At 44.2% G+C, this 19,943-nt stretch overlaps 1 protein-coding gene across 1 annotated transcript; it reads right to left on the bottom strand.

The window, feature by feature from the left end:
* Positions 1–1,694: 1,694 nt before the first annotated feature.
* LOC132591649 (histone H2B 8-like) lies at positions 1,695–2,076 on the bottom strand. The gene has a single exon (XM_060271041.1). It carries the CDS (start codon positions 2,074–2,076, stop codon positions 1,714–1,716), a length of 363 nt encoding a protein of 120 aa, XP_060127024.1. The 3' UTR covers positions 1,695–1,713.
* Between the last annotated feature and the right edge of the window lie 17,867 nt (positions 2,077–19,943).

The raw sequence follows: 19,943 nt of genomic DNA, 5'->3' as shown, positions 1-19,943 counted from the left end.
TGATTACGTATTCTGAGAAGAAGTAAAGGTAAAAGGTAGGTAATAATAATAATTTATTTATACCCCTCCCATCTGGCTGGGTTTCCCCAGACACTCTGGGCAGCTTCCAACCAAATATTAAAAACATTAAACATTAAAAACTTGCCTAAACAGGGCCACCTTCAGTTGTATTTTAAAAGTAAAATAGTTGCTTATTGCCTTGACATCTGCTGGGACGCTTCGGAGCCAGATAGTCAATAGCCCTGGTTAATTCTGTATTCCAACGGGTCACCAGGGAATCAGCTGAAAGGCCATCAACATGAAATAAAACATCCCCTACCACTCTCTGGAAACAATTTAGATCCATTAGATCAAGGGAAGTAATGGTACCACTGTATTCTGCTCTGGTCAGACCTCACCTGGAGTACTGTGTCCAGTTCTGGGCACCACAGTTCAAGAAGGATACTGACAAGCTGGAACGTGTCCAGAAGAGGGCAACCAAAATGGTCAAAGGCCTGGGAATGATGCCTTATGAGGAAGGCTTAGGGAGCTGGGTATGTTTAGCCTGGAGAAGAGAAGGTTAAGGGGTGATATGTTAGCCATGTTCAAATATATAAAAGGATGTCATATAGAGGAGGGAGAAAGGTTGTTTTCTGCTGCTCCAGAGAAGCGGACACGGAGCAATGGATTCAAACTACAAGAAAGAAGGTTCCACCTAAACATTAGGAAGAACTTCCTGACAGTAAGAGCTGTTCGACAGTGGAATTTGCTGCCAAGAAGTGTGGTGGAGTCTCCTTCTTTGGAGGTCTTTAAGCAGAGGCTTGACAGCCATATGTCAAGAATGCTTTGATGGTGTTTCCTGCTTGGCAGGGGGGTTGGACTGGGTGGCCCTTGTGGTCTCTTCCAACTCTATGATTCTATTATTCTAAGTGGTGGGGACGGACCATCCGAATCAGTCCCACCTCCCTGCAGAGGGGAAGGGTCGTGGAGAAGTCCAGTTGAACCAGGAAGTGATCTGACCATGGCACTTTTACTTAATCACCAACATCCATAGAGGTGAACATCAGGTCTAAGGTATGTCCGCAGCTATGAGTTGGGCCAAACTTATTCAGGGACAGTCCCACTGCAGCAGGACCTATTTATCTACTTGCATTGGTATGCTTTCAAACTGCTAGGTTGGCAGAACTGCTAGGTTGGCAGAAGCTGGGACATAGCAACGGAGCTCACCCCGCTGTGTGGATTTGAACCACCTACCTTCTGATCAGCAAGTCCAAGAGGCTCAGTGCCTTGGTTTGTCTAGAGGACCAAACTTGAAGGAAGGACTAAAAGCGATGGGTGGGAAACTGATTTTGGCATGGCATTGGGGGAAATGTGGGAGAGCTCTGCAAGAGTGGAACAGACTGTCTTGGGAGATGGCGGGCTCTCCTTTGCCAGAGACATTTAAGCAGAAACTGTAAGGCCATCTGTCAGAGATGCGAGAACTGCATCCTGCATTGCAGATCCTGCTTTGAGCACAAGGTTGAACTAGAATCCCCTAACAGCTCAGTACTTGAAACATTGTCAAATTGCTGCTATTAGGACTAACCTTGTTCATCACCCTCTGCAAAAAAAGTCCCTTTGACTCCATAATTCTATGATTATATATTGAATCCACTGCCAATCTATTTCACTGCGTGACCTTCTGAGTTCTAGTCTTAGGAGAGATGGGAGTACGTATTTGGGAACGGGTCAAAATTACTTGGAGCTGGTGTACTTGGTGACGGCCTTGGTGCCCTCGGAGACGGCGTGCTTGGCCAGCTCTCCGGGCAGCAGGAGCCTCACGGCGGTCTGGATCTCCCGGGAGGTGATGGTGGAGCGCTTGTTGTAGTGCGCCAGGCGGGAAGCCTCGGCCGCGATGCGCTCGAAGATGTCGTTGACGAAGGAGTTCATGATGCTCATGGCCTTGGACGAGATGCCAGTGTCCGGGTGCACTTGCTTGAGCACCTTGTAAACGTAGATGGAGTAGCTCTCCTTGCGGGTCTTCTTGCGCTTTTTGTCGCCCTTCTTCTGCGTCTTGGTGACGGCCTTCTTGGAGCCCTTCTTCCCCACATAATTCATCATTTCAAAAACCTTTGACACCCCCCACTTAGCCATCCTCTTTTAAAAGTTTTTTTTAATACAAATCTTCAAGCGGTTTAAGTCTTTCTTCATAGGAAAGGTGTTCCAGCTTCTTGATCTAGGAAGCTGAATGTAAATTTTAATGCCATGCATTTCCATTTAATAGAAAGGGGATGTCACATTTAAGCTTAGCTGCAGATCTGTCTTTAACAGGAGGGGGAAGCGGTGGGCATTTCTGAATGTTTCTAGACCATCACCCCCATCTCTAAAACATACCTTTTGGAAAGCATTTTAATTATCTTAAATAAATCAGATCCTTATTCCTCCCTCACACACTTCTTTCTGAAGAGCCAAGGGGTCTTAAGTCTCTGTTACATGTTTAACCAAGCTTCTTGCATCTGCCTTCCCTCCCATGTTTCAATCTCCGTTTTCTTTAATCTGGTATTCATTAAAACTGACCTTCAGCCTGCAAGGTTACAGTATCTTTACTCTTTCTTTCTTTATTAAAGAAGAACACATATAATGGCACAGCAGGGAACACCAGAAATCAGAAAGCCTTTTGTTTTAAGCAAAACAAGTGTTTTTCTTTTCATAGAGAGTGATGGACAGGCATCATCATAGCAATGCAATAACGTGTTAAGCATTGAGCTGTTAAAGAACTGCTTTAGATTAATCTGGCTGTATTTTAACTTGAAAATGCACCTCCTAACTCCCTTATCTATTCCAGTGCACCTGGCACTGTGTCCTATTTAAATGTACAAATCCAAAGCTCATACTAGGTAAATATTCAGATTTCAATCAAACACATATATTCGGTGGGTGCGGGGAGAGATTCTCTATATTCCGTCTCTGGATTTCCTCCACCTCTTCAGGCATGGGAGGAGAGGAGCTGCCAAGAGCCTATAGATTCTGTACATGAATTGAAAAGCATGACCTTGCTCCGTAATCTTCATAGCAATGCATTCCAAAGAAAGGAAAGCTATTCTGCTGCTTGAAGCGAGTTCACTGCAGTTTTCTTAAATGCCCCCTTTTTTTATTTTATTCTAAGCAGAGGCAGCAGTAACGGTTTGGGCTTCAAATCAGTTTTCCATGATGCCTTCCGAGACTGGAATGGGATGAAAGGACTCGCAACCCAAGCTGGTCAGATGCTCGCCGCCTGTGGAAAAGGGGTCATCATTGGGCAACATTTTGACATCTCGACTCCAGCTTCCCTCCTCCTCTCCTGTCATCAGATTCTCTGCTGTTTTGCCACCTCCTGCTGGATCTTTTGTTCCAGGGCAGGTAAAGCTCTGAACCTGTATAGGTCTAGCTTCTTTTCCAGCTAGGCAGAGCAGCTACCAAGGAGACTTATAGAGTCACTGATCGTGCACAGTGGCTGTCAGTGGATGTGGTACCCTGTGCACAGTGCCTCACTTGTTGGCACTCTGCAAAGTGCTACTCACTGGGCTTTGAAACTCTTGGTGATCGGCTGGTCATCGGGGCTTGCAAACCTCTGTTCACAATGCTTTGATGGGGCCTGCAAAGCCCATTTCCGTTCAGCTGCATTTTATAAGAAGACATGAGATCAGTGCTGGATTTACGTATAAGCTAAACAAGCTATAGCTTAGGGCCCCACTCTCTTGGGGGACCCAAAAAAAATTAAAGAAAAAACAACTGGATGTACATTTCCAAAATATAAGATAAAAAACAAATAAAATAAAACCTACATATAGTTAGAGCTTAATAATTATTTCACTACTTCTTCTTAATTGTATTTCACTATCAATATACTTCTTCTTAATTGTATTTCAGTTCAACACTGATAAAATACATATTTTGTTATGTGCAAATGGCTTGAGATACCTATTAGGTCCATAAATTACCATGCAGCATATATTCAGTGACAAATTGTTGTTGGCAAAAGACAGCTGGACATATAAAGGGCCTCATTACCTTCAGTAGCTTAGGGCCTCATCAAATCTAAATCCGGCCCTGCATGAGATGTCAAGCAAATGGGTGTGGCTTGGCTGAAATACCCTCACGGGCCAAATGGGGAAACTTGGCAGGCCTAATTATATTTTTCTGAAACAAAAAGCTGCAACCAGAAGGTTGTATGGCAGAAGGAGATGTGGAAACTGCACCGGAAAACTCTGTTGCTCTGTTATACAAGACTAAATTAATTACCACCTCCACGCCACTCTGACAGAAGCGAGCTCTGTTTTCCTTCAATGTGCAAACTTTTATTGCTCTTTCCAGGTTGGGCCTGTCACTTATATTACAATGCGGTCAGACTGAAAGTCAGAATTGTTGGATAACAGGGTCCTCACGACAGAAGGCGTCAGTGTCGCAAATTTGAAAAATGGGTTCCTCAAGGGTAGCTTTTGCCTGCCAAGGCGCTTTTTTAAAAGGAGCTCAGGCAGCTTTTAATGCACTGCCAGTTTCCTCTCAGCTTTCTCAAAGGGAAATTCAGTGCAGAATAATCAATCAGCCCAGATATTGAATGCTGCAGTTTCAGGGGAATGCCTAGGGCAGCTCTAATTTTCTACCTCCAACTTCAAGCAGACAATGTATTGGACCCTGAAAAGTCTCACCTGGCTTCAGATGCAGAGAACTGTGTCTCTAATTGGATCGGTTTGCCCTGAAGTAAACCCAAGCCCAAACATTATGCACTTAAAATTATACCATTAGCAGTGGTTGATACCAAAGACCTAAAACTGCATATGCAAAATGCATCAATCTAACGTTCCACCCACACCAGAGTTGCTGTAGATTGAGCCATTCAAAGCTCCTTGCACATTCCCTATAGTGGAATGTTGCAATTTATCACCCCACCCGTTTTTTTAAAAATCAATCTTTTAATTATTTCTAAAATACATCTCCAACTATATAACTATATATTTTAAGAGAGACATTGAGAAACAACTATCACTGCTATAATTATATATATATAGCATGGAAGGATTGTGAGCTTAGGACAAATTCTTGGGTTTGGATTTCTTTAATTCTGATTATATATCTTCTGCACAAGGCTCTGGTTTCTCACTTTTCAGTTTTCCTCCTTTACACATCAGCTCATATATATATATATATATATATATATATATATATATATATATATATGAAAAACCCATAAAAGTTCATTAGCATTGTAGTGCAGATTTCCCTTAATATGCACATTTTTGTATGCAAAATATACATTTGTAAAGCAATTTTTCGCAATACAATCCAATGTTATTATTGCATATATATGTTTTTATAAATACACATTTCATGCTAGTAGATGCATTTTTGGCCACAAAAGATACAACTGTAGAACTGCTTTGCAAAATTCAGAGAAGTGCAAATTTCGAAGGCTAGCTGTGTTTCAGTTTGCGTTTTGTTTCAGAGAAAGTGTGAATTAGATAGGTTCACCTTTGAACATGAATGGAATTCAACTTCTCCATCCTTGCCATCTCTAAATGCCACTGTTAGCAGAGCAGTGTGAGTTGGCACTTGTAGTTGCTTTGATTTATGTGTGCCTCTCATCCATCTACATTTCTTTTACATATTAGTTTGTTGTTTAGTCATTTAGTTGTGTCTGACTCTTTGTGACCCCATGGACCAGAGCATGCCAGGCAGTCCTGTCTTCCACTGCCTCCCGCAATTTGATCAGACTCATGTTGGTAACTTTGAGAACACTGTCCAACTATCTCGCCCTCTGTTGTCCCCTTCTCCTTGTGCCCTCAATCTTTCCCAACATCAGGGTATTTTCCAGGGAGTTTTCTCTTCTCATGAGGTGGCCAAAGTATTGGAGCCTCAGCTTCAGGATCTGTCCTTCCAGTGAGCACTCAGGGCTGATTTCCTTCCAGCTTGCACTTCTGGGAGTTCTCGGTCCACATACTGCTTAAGCCTGCCTTGTAGAATTTTAAACATAACCTTGCTAGCGTGTGAAATGAGCGCAATTGTGCGGTAGTAGGAGCATTCTTTCGCACTGCCCTACTTTGGGATTGGGATGTAGACTGATCTTCTCCAATCCTCTGGCCACTGCTGAGTTTTCCAAACTTGCTGGCATATTGGGTGTAGCACCTTAACAGCATCATCTTTTAAAATTTTAAATAGTTCAGTTGGAATATCATCACTTCCACTGGCCTTGTTATTAGCAGTGCTTTCTAAGGCTCATTTGACTTCACTCTCCAGGGTGTCTGGCTCAAGGTCAGCAACCACACTACCTGGGGTGTATGAGACCTCCATATCTTTCTGGTATAATTCCTCTGTGTATTCTTGCCACCTCTTCTTGAAGTCTTCTGCTTCTGTTAGGTCCTTTCCAATTTTGTCTTTTATTATGATAATCTTTGTACAAAATGTTTTCATATCTATAATTTTCTTGAACAGATCTCTGGTTTTTTCCCATTCTGTTGTTTTCCTCTATTTCTTTGCATTGCTCATTTAAGAAGGCCCTCTTGTATTTCCTTGCTATTTTTTTGAAATCTGCATTCAATTTCCTGTATCTTTCACTATCTCCCTCGCATTTTGCTTGCCTTCTCTCCCTCGCTATTTGTAAGGCCTCATTGGACAGCCACTTTGCTTTCTTGCATTTTCTTTTCATTGGGATGGTTTTCGTTGGTGCCTCCTCTATAATGTTACGAGCCTCCATCCATAGTTCTTCAGGCACTCTGTCCACCAAATCTAAATTCTTAAACCTGCTCCTCACTTTCACTATGTATTAATAAGGGATTTGATTTAGATTGTGTCTTACTGGCCCAGTGGTTTTTCCTACTTTCTTCAGTTTAAGTTGGAATTTTGCTATAAGAAGCTGTTGATCTGAGCCACAGTCAGCTCCAGGTCTTGTTTTTGCTGACTTTATAGAGCTTCTCCATCTTTGGCTGCAGAGAATATAATCAATCTGATTATATGATCCATGAAGGAGCTTTTGCATAGTATGTTGTCATAAAGTGGAAGGAATATGTTTACCTGTAGTATTGCACACCTTACTGGGGTGTATTTCACACAAGGCACCCACAACAAAGTATGGCTGACACAAAGTGGGAGCAACTGAAGGTGTGTGGAAATACAGACACTTTTGTTTTCTCAGTGTTGTGGTACAGCTTAAGACACACATTTGCACCTACATGCATTCTGCTGACATTTCATTTAAGGAATGAGGGAGACAGCAGGGAACTAAATACACACCTTATTATGTTTTGCTGGGTCAGCTGATAGCTGGCTGTGTTTTCCTTAAGTCTGCATTTTGTTAGGTGAAGGCCTGCCTATTTTTCATTCTCTCCTTATTACCAGCTAGCAACCCCTTTCCTGCTTAAGCATAACTATTTCTTCACTAATTCTACAACCAATATATTCTCCTTGAAACCTATATATCCAGAAGCAGCACAGATTCTCTGCTCAGCCTCCATTTTCTAGCCAGTGGGAGCTCTCTATTCTCCAGAGTGGGCACGCTGTTGTCCTTCAAACCAGTGAATACACACATTAAACAAAAAACAATGCTTACTGTTTTGCTAGAAGAATATTTTTGTGTGCACCCCAGTCTCTGAGCAATGAGAAACTTCAAGGGTGCCTACAGCTATCCAGAGTTCAGTTGCCTTGGAATGAAGGTGAATAGAGACTGTGGTGTCTTTAGGGTATATACATGTTTGTTTACACTTATATACAACCTAGCCCTAGAATGGAAGGGCTTACAGCACGGGTGTCAGAGACAAGGCCCCCGGGCCTAATCCGGCCCGCCCGCCCTCGCAATGTGGCCCGCCTCTCACCGCTCGCTGCCCGCCGCCCCGCTCGCCCGCCGCTCACCCGCCCGCACGGCCGCTCGCCCGCACGGCCGCAAAAGCAAGCAAAAGCGGGCAGAAGAAGGACGCGAGAGGGAGGCGGGACGAGGAGGAGGAGGCGGGGCTTTGGCGGAGCCCTTCGTCTCATTGGTTCGCAGGCGCGCTTTCGATTTTCAGTGGCGCGCGAGGCGAAGGTTCAGCATTATAGCTTCTCCGCGCGCCCACCTCCCCCCAACTGCCACCCACCCCCTAAGGAAGGGTTTCCTCTCAGCATGGCTTCTGCTTCCAAAGGGGGGAGGAAGAGTCCTGCTCCGGCCCCTCAGCAGCATCGCAGGTCTCGGCCCTGGAGTAAGAAGTGCGGGGCCTGACGGAGGAGCTGAACCAGTGCCAGGTGGGTCCCGGGGCGGAGGAGGAGGAAGGGGCGCAGGGCCTCAGGGACCGGGGGAGAGGAGGGCTTCCCTCACTCCACAAGGCCCATTGTCCACTCGGGAGGCAGGCAGCAGGGGGGAATATCGCAGCTTTGTGTGCAGTGGGGAGGGATACCCCCAGAGGTCATCCAGTCAAACCCCCCCCACCAGGCAGGAGTCTCAGCTAAAGCATCCCTGATAGACGGGCATACATCCTCTGCTTTAAAAACCCCAAGGAAGGAGAGTCACACAATCATAGCGTTCTGAAGTGGGAAGGGGTCCCTCAGGGGCCATCCAGTCGAACCCACCCCTGCAAGGCAGCAGGAGTCTCAGCTAAAGCATCTCTGATAGACGGACATCCAACCTTTGAATTTGTTCGTTCCAGACTGGAGTATATATGACAACAACAACAACAACAATAACAATTTATTATTTATACTCCCCCCATCTGGCTGGGTTTCTCCAGTCACTCTGGGCGGCTCCCAACAGAATTAAAAGCACAATAAAACATCAAACATTAAAAAACTTCCCAATACAGGGATGCCTTCAGGTGTCTTCTAAAAGTCAGGTAGTTGTTTATTTGTTTGACATCAGATGCTGTTTTGCAGATTGCTACAGCACAAGACCTAACGCCAGACATCGATGGACTGACCTCAGGAAAACGATGTCAGCCATCTAGTCAGAAAAGTTTTTTAAAAAGTTAATGCCTTGTGTTTGCCATATGTGTAATAAACAGTGTTTGGCAATATTTGTATGTTTTTAAAAAATAATTACTGTCTGTTACCAAAAATCATTTTTCAATAAATTGTACAATAATTGTACATTTGAATATCTACTTGGCATTATTCTGACTATGTTTCTGCTTTCAGAGCTAGTTATTACTTACATTATTACAAAAAACAGTAATTATTGAATGCAGTGACAATAATTTATGATAATAAAGAGTGGACACATAGTCCTACAGATAGAACCGGCCCTTTGAGGGTGACCAAACTGCTGATGCGGCCCCCGATGAATTTGAGTTTGACACCCCTGGCTTACAGCATTAATACTCCAACAGATCTTGCTATAGCTCAGGACCCAGCACAGAGCAAGACAAGTCTCTGTCTCTCCAGCTTCCAGCAGCAGCCCAAACCCTCTGGCCTATTGCTCTCCTTTCTGTGAAGATGTGGCATCCAGCCAAATAAGGGCATTCCCCACAAGTGTCCGGGGAGAACTAGGACACCCTGTTTTTTCCCTGTGAGAGCATAGTGGCCATTTTAGGCATAATGATCTCACGCAATTTGCCTCGAAAAAAGCACTTTTGGGGAGTCGTGATCTCACACGGCACCCCAAATTGCACATGGGGGGCATTATATATAAATATATTAGTAACTTTGTATTAATGTAACTGTGTGTTTTTGTAAAATGATAAGTTGTCTGTCGTTGCTTCAGTACACTGTTTAGAAATATTTTAAATACAGTGGTACCTCGGTTTACAAACACAATTGGTTCCGGAAGTCTGTACTTAACCTGAAGCATACTTAACCTGAAGCAAACTTTCCCATTGAAAGTAATGGAAAGTGGATTAATCTGTTCCAGACGGGTCCACGGAGTACTCAACCTGAAGCGTACTTAACCCGAGGTATGAGTGTAATTGGTTCCGGAAGTCCGTACTTAACCTGAAGCGTACTTAACCTGAAGCGAATTTTCCCATTGAAAGTAATGGAAAATGGATTAATCCGTTCCAGACAGGTCCGCGGAGTACTCAAACTGAAAATACTCAAACCGAGGCGTACTTAAACTGAGGTATGACTGTATATTAATGTATATTAAGCAGTATAGAAATCAAATAATCAAACAATCAACATTTTGGGCACTAGTGTTTAATGAATGCCAGAAACTGCTGTATATTAGCAGTATATATTTTATTCTCTAAAAGTGATGGTATGACAGCCCTAACAAACTAACGCTGACCTTGCTTGGGCTGAAGCACTTCAGTCCTAGTTCTAGTTCCAGGGTACATGCCATACCATAATAAGTCATTGCGTGTCTATTCAGCATCACATTTCACCACAACTAGGACTGCTGCTACTTCCAAACTCTTTCAGCATGTATCCTTTGGCTGAGTTTCACAGTGAATGGATGCTGTTTCTTGTCCCCTGCAATGCTGATTTATAGTGACAAACAAAGGAACAAAAACATCATTGATCAAAATGCTTTTCTGACAGCTGATTCTCATTCATTCCTGCAGGACTGTGCTCCCAGCTCTCTCTCTCTCTCTCTCTCTCTCTCTCTCTCTCTCTCTCTCTCAGAGAAAGGCAATCTAGGAAACATAATCTCATCATCCAAATGAACTCACTTAATTGAAACCCTCATACGCCACTATCAACACAAAGGTTTAAACAAATTTGATTAATTTATTTCAATTTGCACAAAATTTCCTCTCAAATGATAATGAATGAAAAGAAAACAGTTAAGGTAAACAAAGAAGCAGCGTCATTGCTTTATTTGTTTATTAATTTATTGGGGGGTATCACATAATAGTGTTCTGTTTATATCAATTCTACTTTTTTATTAAAAAAAGAAAAGAAGGAAAACCTTTTTTTGTCATTTTTCTCAGTCTTGTAAGCACTGCTTTCACTGGACAACTAGGACTTATTTCTGAGTGAGCCAGCACAGGATGAATTGAGCATGCTTTTAAAAGGTCAAGGGAGCTATCCAAGAGTCCAGTTCAGTCACTATTGAGCATTCATACCGGTTTGTTTGCACAAATTTATACTGCAATGAGAATTCCTCCTAAATCCACCCTTATTTGTTTGATTTATAAGTCTTCTCGTTAATCTTTAATTCAATCTGTCAATTAAAAGGGGGCCATGGTTCTTTTCTGTTATTTTTATTGAGTAGTGAATGGTTTTAAAAAGTTTTTTAAACAATGTAGAATAGCTGGTGAGAAATTATTTTGGAAGCAGCCTTGAAAACTGTGGTTCTTGTCACATTAGCTTACTCTTTGGCCACCCTCTCCAGGGTTAACCATGTGGCCCTCAGTAGCCTACTAAACATTAGCCATTCCTGCAATGCAGTGAGGTTGGGTGGCCAACTGTCTGGGACGCATTGCAGGTGGTTGGACTAGTTGACCCTTGGGGTCACTTCCAACTCTACAGTTCTATGATTCTATGGGTATATAAGGGTGGCACACCTCTGCCCCAAGAATAGCATGATCACATACTTTGGAGGTGGTCAGCTTGAAGAATGGTGGCTGGAGAGCCCTTTAGGCCTCTGTTGAGTCAAAGAAGACACAGTCATAGAATATCCAGTGCACCTAGTGTGCATTTACACATAGAAAGACTTGCACACAGAGCCATATTTTACTTCCCACAGTCAACCCCAGCTCTTTTGAGCTCCTAGCAACCTAGTTGCTTAGCAAAACCATTCATAAAAATCAGGCTTTTAGTGCTGTTCCATTTCTTTCTTTTGTTGCCTCTCCTTTGTCTATGTAAAAGGGCGAGCCTCTGTGAGACAGAACCATCTTCCTAATATTTGTATTTCAAATTCCTATAATGGAGCAGAATCAAAAATATAGACAAATAAGGCATGCCCAGAATAATAACAAATCTTCTTCCTGCCATCCTCCTCTCTAGGACTGTGGTTTGTTATTTGTGTGTTAACATTTCAAAACGAAGCAGCACCCTGGGGATATGAAATATGAAACATGGATGTTGGGTCTCCATGACATTCTGTGGAATGCTGACAGGAAGGCTCTTCAGCCCAATCTCCTCCAGGACTTCACTTGCATTGGGGCTTAGGGCTGATCTGGCTGCTTTCGATGCCACCGATAAGCCCTGCAATACGTAAAGTAGTACACTTCTCATCGAGGGAGCGGGCATCGCTCAAAGGGAAGAACCATTGACCTTGAGAATTGCTCGGTGCTAGTGAATAGGCTTCTTTTGTATGCAAATGATTCCCAGTGGCCCTTCCAGTTAAAAGGATCAAGGAGCAGGAGATGGGAAAGATTCATCTGCCTGAGACTTTGGGGAGTCCCAGCCAGTCAGAGTAAACAGTTCTAGGCTAGATGGACAAATAAGCTTGGCATGGTACCAGATGGCTTTCTTTAGAAACAAATTCTTCACCACTGTGTGTCATCACTGCCAGCCCTCTCCCATCTTACATGAAGGATGAAGCAGCAGAGCTCCAGACAGTTTGTTTCCAGGCATCGTTTTGAAGCATGACTGCTGTTAATTTCTAACTAATTTCTAAGTAAATTTTAGAAATTTAGGTGCCTTATGGCATGGAGTGTGGGGTGGTGGGGGCTTAAGAAATCCTTACAGACAATCCTGCATTATTCTCATAGAATCTTAGAGTAGGAAGGGACCCCCCAAGGGTCTTCTAGCCCAACCCCCTGCAATGCAGGCATCTCAGCTGAAGCATCCATGACAGATGGCCATCCAACCTTTGCTTAAAAACCTCCAAGGAAGGAGAGTCCACCACCTCTCATGGGAGTCTGTTCCGCTGTCGAACAGCTCTTCCTGTCAGAAGGTTTTTCCATATGTCTAGTCAGAATCTCATTTCCTGTAGCTTGAAGCCATTCGTTTGAGTCCTACCCTCCAGAGCAGGAGAAAACAAGCATGCTCCCTCTTCCATATGACAGCCTTTAAGATATTTGAATATGGCTATCATGTCTCCTTTTCTCCAGGCTCCTTCAAATACTCCTCATAAGGCTTAGTTTCCAGACCCTTGATCATCTTGGTCGCCCTCCTCTGCACATGTTCCAGCTTGTCAACATCCTTCTTAAACTGTGGTGCCCAGAATTGGACACAGTATTCCAGATGTGGTGGGAGTTCTGGCTTTAACATCACCAAGTCCATAAAAGGCAAGAAAAATCCTCGTCCGTCTCTGCAGCTTAGCCCACAGAAAACCTGGTTGTTTTGTTCTACCTGAAATGAAGGGGAGGGGGGAAGCATAAGTAATTTATTTGGAGTGTGAGAAGAGGGAAGGAGAAGAGGCCTCACAGTAATTATAGATAAGCAACCAAGCATGCCATGCTATTAATGTCTGCTTGGTTCTAATACGGAGAAAGAATAGGAATCTGCATTACCCCTCCCCTATTTTAATTCTTTTAACAGGCATTTTTCAAGCCTGTGGCATTAAAAAAAAGCCACCATTGCTCTAGTTTCTGTTGACCTCAGTGGAATGGAGCTGAGAGTCAAGTTCAAATGGAAGAACAAAGCACCAGCCCCTGGGCAGCCTGTGGATTCTACCTTTTCATGTTCCTTCCACCCATGGATTTGAAGCAGTGGCTATTGGCCCTTTCATATATGAAAGGCGCGTGTGATGGCTTCAAGGTCTTTGGAGAGGCACAGCCACCCAAATCCTAAAAGGAACTTGTCAGAAACACAGTGGAGTGGTGCTAGTCACTGCGGAAGCAGGTAGGCATTTGCATTCAACCACCATAACTAGAAACATGCGCTACAGCCATGGCAGTGGGGGCAAAGCAAGCACAAGATCCTGCTCGATGCATGTCTCAGAAAAGAGAAGGTAACAAGGGCTATGATCTCCTCCATTGCCGTTCCATCTGTACAAGGGGAAAGGCCATAACTCAGTGGCAGAGAATCACTGGCATCTCCAGATAGGACAGAGAAGAGCTCCTTTCTGAAGTCCTGGAGAGTGACTGCCAGTCAGCGTAGGCAATGCTGGATTAACTAAATAGTATAACAGTTTCCTAGGTTATTTTGCTCACTTTAACTGCTACGTCTTTGTGAAGGGCTGTCACAAATATGATAGATCACCTCCCCACCCCACCCCCGTTGCCCCAGAAAGATTCAAATTGCAAGAAAGGGGATTTCACTAGTCACTAAGAATAATGTCCTGACAGTATAAGCAGCTGGGGAATGGAAGAGGTTGCCATGAAAAAGAATAGCTTTCCTTTGTTAGAGGTTTTTAAGTAGAGGCTGGGCAGCCATTTACCAGGGGTCTTGCTGGAGGGGTTGGACAATATGATCTTTGAGGTGCCTTCTAATTCTATATGTGCCTCAATGCATCGAGAGATCCATGTCTAAGAAGCACACACACATCACTGTAGAACATCTGGTGGGAGGTGCCAGTGATGATTCTTCAGAGCTTCCCTTCTTTTTACGCTGACCCTGTGTGGGAATTAGCGGGTATAGGGTGGTATATAAATTCAATTAACAACTATAACAACATCAACAACAATCTTTGAACTACTGTCTCACATTTTATCCTAGAATCAGTGGAGACTGAGTACTTTTTTTCCCTACATAGTCCACACACATGTAGATCTATTGACATATATTTTTTTGCTCCTGAAAAGCAATGATGGAGAAACTGCTTTCATTCAGAAAGCAAAAGCTCACTGCCGATTAATTCTGCGTTAACCTGCAGTGTGTCCGTTCAAACACAGATGTGGGCAGTCTTGGCACTTGCAGGCTTCCTTCTTCATTCAGCTGGGGGAAAGGTGCAAATAACCTAATCTAGGGGAGGTTTCAAATGTGTATCAAGTAAGGACACCCAGCCTTGCGGGTGGCAGTATCTGGAATCAATCTACATTGAAAGCAGCGTATTGGGGATGAGCATGAACAATTCCAGATCAAGAAAAACTACATTTTTGTGCTACCCATGAGTGTCTATGCAGCCCGAGCTACTGTAGTTAGTTATATGTCCCAGACCAGCTACTGAAGCTTTGCTGGCCCGAACTGGAACCAGGCCACAGAAACTTGCAACTGAACCTGAACGGAAACAGCAAAATTAACGGTTCGCTCTGTGCATCGTGTACCACCTCCTACAAATACTTGCACATAAACAGAGTGCTTTGGTGCATTCGGAAATGGGACACTTGATTTGGGAGTTGAAAAGCTTGGATGCTGGAGGAAACAGTCTCTTTCTGTTGATAACCACCAGAGTGCTTAATTTTTCTTCCTTTGTCTGTGAAGTCCTCTGATCTATAATGACACCTAGTGGAAAGAGGCTTCATTGCAAAAGTACATCCCAATGCACTCAATACACTGTGCCATCAAGAGACACATGTAACCCAAGAAGTAATATACAACCCATATGAACTGCTGGCACTTGTGCCATATGGCATATAGTAACCCCTCCCCCCCATCAGACTTGGGGGAGAACCCCTTTATCGTACCCAATAGAATGCTTTTTGCAAGCCCGATTGCAACAGGAAGGTGCATTTTCAGAGAAGTCACAACTGGGGAAAGGAACCCTCTTCTCCCTGTGTGCGGCACATACCAAGTTACAATTAGTCTCGGAAAAGGCCTTCTATCACCTGCGTGCCTCCAAATGGTGATTTTAAGCCGTTTCCTCTGCTTTTTCCGTCGTGTTGCCATACATCTGGGTTTCCCCTGACATTTTGCCAATTCGGCAAAATTCCCCCGAAGCCATTTTTACACCCGAAAAACAGGGCATGTCAGAAATTTTCCTGACGCATGGCAAGCCCACCCACCACTGATATGCAACCCCCTAGAGAGCAAGGGTAGACAACATAATGCCTTCCAGATTTTGATGGACTGCAACACTCATCAGCCCCTATTACTGTGGCCAAAAATCAGAGGGAAGGGAGCTGTAATCCACTAACATGTGCATCATATTAACTACCCTTGCCCTAGAGACTTGGCCAACAGGGAATATGTGGGGGGTGGGGGTGGAAGAGTCACTATCCCCCAAGCCAGTTTCAGAGGCTGCAGGGGAGAGAATGGGGGGGGGTTGTCCCATTGCACAAGTTGAAGTCCTTGCTCAGAGCTGGATGGATGAATCCTGCCCACTGCTTTCCTGTTTACCACATTACTCTGTTAGCTTTGACCATGCTTCACTTGAAAATACTTCAAGCCAGTTACAACTTTTTCCATGTATCTGTGTACTGCCTCCCCAATTATGAGAGCATAAATACCCACAGGGGCGTCGCAATGGGGGCGGTACGCCCCGGGTCCCACTCTAGAGGGGGGTGCCACTTGTGCCAATCGGACTTTTTACCGGGAGGCTAGAGGCTCGGCTTGGGAATCGCAGGGGGGGCGCCAAGTGGCACACACACACCCCGCCGCACCACACAGATTGGAGTCACTGGGGGCGGCGATACCCCGCTACGTAACACACATGCGCTTCATTCCGCTGCACATGTGTGTTACGTAGTAAGGTATCGCCGCCGCCCCCCGCGCCTCCAAAGCCGCACACCTCCAGCTACAAAACTCCAGGTAGAAAGCCCACTCAGCATGGCGGGCTTTCTACCCAGAGTTTGTAGCTGGAGGCGCGGAGGGGCAGCGATACCCCACCACGTAACGACTACGTAGATGCACGCCCCCGGGTGCATGGCAATTTGCCAAGCCGGGTGTCGCGGTGCCTCGCTATGCCCCTGAATACCCAAGTGATTGGAACTGCAAGGAGGAGGGATCTTTTTGGATCTCTTTACAGCTGAAAGCTAGAGAATCCTTAAGGCAATTCCTGTGAAATATATAAACCTCGGATAGATCCAAGTAGACACAAACGCTGTGCTCAAAAACAGAAAAGTTTATTAGTTTGATAAGAAAATAATAATAATAATAATTAGACCAGCAGGGAATAAAAAGATACGAATTCAAATGAATTCGGAGTGGAATAATTCCCAAACACATTTTCTACCAGGTAAAATAAACAGCTCATTTACAGTGGAATCCGAAACGCACTCTCCAAGCAGCAAGTCTCACTGAATTAAGTGAGGTTTACTGCTGGGTAACTGTATATAGGACCACAGCCTCAGTTTCTCTAAGTAATAATCTTGCAATGAAGAGAGAGCACACAAACACATTTTAAATACTATCCACACCCACATTTACAGACTCGGGGAAAAGAGGGAAGCAAGGAAGTCCATGTGGGGTTAACACACACACATACACACACACACACACACACAAAAGCAGGATGAGTATATCTGCTGGTTGACTACGCAGTTCGAGAAATCCTAACAGCCAGAGGGCCAGTAGAACAACCGCTGCCACCTTCTCTTCCTGCAACCTGGCCTGGCTCTGAAGTAGCTCCACCCTGGAAAAAAAAAAGGCACTTTCCTATTAAGAAATAACCTGTGCGTTTGTCAGTGGCTTGAAACACTCCCTTCATATTTCCATTTTCTATAGCATGTGAAGCAAGCAGCAGCAGCAGCAAATCCCTTCCATAACAGGGATATATATACAAAAGAGGCATTCGCCCTATTCCCACTCCATTGCTGGGATAGCCTCCCTTCTCCTTGCTCATAATTCCAAGGCCATGTGAACAGGCCTAGCACCCATAAGACTCCAGTGCTAATTGGCTCCCTTTTTCTCCCCTTGCAAAGGCCAAGCAGCCAACTTTGAACAAGAGACTGCTCCACATGGGGCAGGATGGACAGCAGTTCCCCACACAGACTGGCTTGCCATGTGCAAAAAGACTGGAGGTTGATGCTACCAAGCTGTTACACTGACGACACCTCCGTGTATGAAAATGCCTCTGGGAAGTCAGATTTAAAGTGTCTATCATACAAACTTCCTAGATACTCGAAATGAACCAGAGAATTTTATTTTACTTTTACATGTTGAAAGGAAACTAGTTCTGATTTCAACGATCCAACTTTGCCCCATCCCTTTTTAAGCATCATTTAACATCTTTGGTTGCAGAAGCTTATTATTCCCCTTAATGAGGCACATTGTACGGAAGAATGGGCTCGACTCAAATGCTTTAGAACAAGACATTTGGAAGAAATAAACAGCTGGTGCCAGCATGACAAAACAGGCAGCGAGGCTGCGGAATCTCAATTATATTCTATAAATAAGTATCACTTATACTGACTTAGGACTTTTAGCTAATGGGACAGATACTGTGATTGGCTAGAGAACCATGTCAAAAGCGCTGCACGGCTTATAATGTAAATAATATCTCTCCAGATGCTTCCTAATAAATACAGAATGAAATTCAAGATAAAAAAAGAACTTGGACAAAACCAGCCTAGCCACAGAAAAATTCAGGACTCTAGACGATGTTGATGTCCTCTGTTCCTTTGCAATCCATGAAAGAAAACAACATTTGCAGAGAAGTTTAAGCAGGCAAAGAAAAAATAAATAATTACATTGGCAACTTAAAGTACTGGTTTTCTTCTCCTTGTGTTTTTTAAGAACAGAGGGCTCATTCACCTCATTCACACTTATGTCCCCTTTCCCCTGGGATAACCTACGGATTAGCAATGGATTGGAACAAACGGCAATCAGGTTTTCTGTGGATTGCTATTTGCTCCAATTTAGCACTAAAGAGCAGGTTTTCCAGGGGAAAGCAGCCAGGCAAAGGCAAAACCACTTTGACTCGTTCATACAAAGTGCAGGATAAGCAGAGAACTGCTCAGACCTGTGCTTTCTAGGAGCTAGCATGGTGACCTTACAAGGCTGTATACCAGGCATCCCCAAACTGTGGCCCTCCAGATGTTTTGGCCTACAACATCCCTAGCTAACAAGACCAGTGGTTGGGGAAGATGGGAATTGTAGTCCAAAACATCTGAAGGGCTGAAGTTTGGGGATGCCTGCTGTATACTAAACCTTTCAGACACAGTGCAGATTCCAGATTCAGAAGCTTTCAGACTGCGAGACACTTGCAGCCTGTGAGAAAGCAGAGGTTACAAATATGGAGAAAAGCTAGACAAGGCCCCAAACTCGCACCCATAGCCATTTTGGTAGCTTGGCACTCCCTAGGTTATCTGATAGGCAGAGCAATCCTAAATAAAGGAAGCTAAATTCCATTTAGGAGCAGGGCTACTGCCCGTTGACCCAGAATAAGCCTGGCAGAGGGGAAATGAACTAATAAAATAGAATTTGACTTACACCACCCTTTTTATTTGCATAACAGTGTCCTCAACTTGACTCAAGATGGCAACCATTTCCATGTTGTCATAATACTGATTTGCTTGGGTGATTTTCAGTTCCCTCCTTTCTCTCTGAACCATTCCTATCCTATTACCAGGTGGTTGGGCAGATGAACCTAGTAGGAAGGTTTGTGGTTGCCCAGGAAATGGTGAACATGTGCATCGCTAATTGTAATGTGGCAATTATTGGACAATCTGTCAAAATAATTTGCTGGGGGTTTCTGAATAGAAGGTTCACCTGCCTACAATAAAGCCTTAATTCTTCTTTCTAAATAAGAGGACCTGTAACTAACACTATTATTCGATGTCATTGGGAAAGAATTTCAGGTCAACCAAAAGGCAACAGAGCTAGATATCTGGAGGTGTTTATAACAGAAAAGTTGTAATCAAGCACACCATGCTTTGTTCCTCATTCCTCACATCTATGTCCTTCAATTGGGTGGCAGTTGAGGTCATTCTGCAAAGTGCTTTTTTTCTGAAGGTACTCAAGGGTATGCAGCAGGGCCGGCTCTAGGGGTAGGCTGGGTGGCGCAGGGCGCCAGGGCGCCGGGCTGGCAGGGGGGCACCGCGCGGAAGCCCACCAGCCGCGGCAAGAAATGGGGCGGGGGCGCCGGAGCGATCTCCGCAACACGGCACCAGGGCGCCCAACATGCTTGAGACGGCCCTGGTATGCAGCATCAGCACCTTTCTTTTCTAGAAGAAAAGCACTGATTTGGCCTAATAATTGTTAAACATAGAATCATGGAATGGTAGCGATCGAAGGGACCATGAAAATCATTTAGTCCAAACCCCTGCCATGAAGGAATATGCAACTGTCCCATACAGGTATCCAACCTGCAACCTTGATATTATCATCACCACAACATT

The sequence above is a fragment of the Zootoca vivipara genome, chromosome 2, assembly GCF_963506605.1.
Source record: "Zootoca vivipara chromosome 2, rZooViv1.1, whole genome shotgun sequence".
NCBI lineage: Eukaryota > Metazoa > Chordata > Lepidosauria > Squamata > Lacertidae > Zootoca > Zootoca vivipara.
This window is presented reverse-complemented; position numbering and strand designations above follow the sequence as displayed.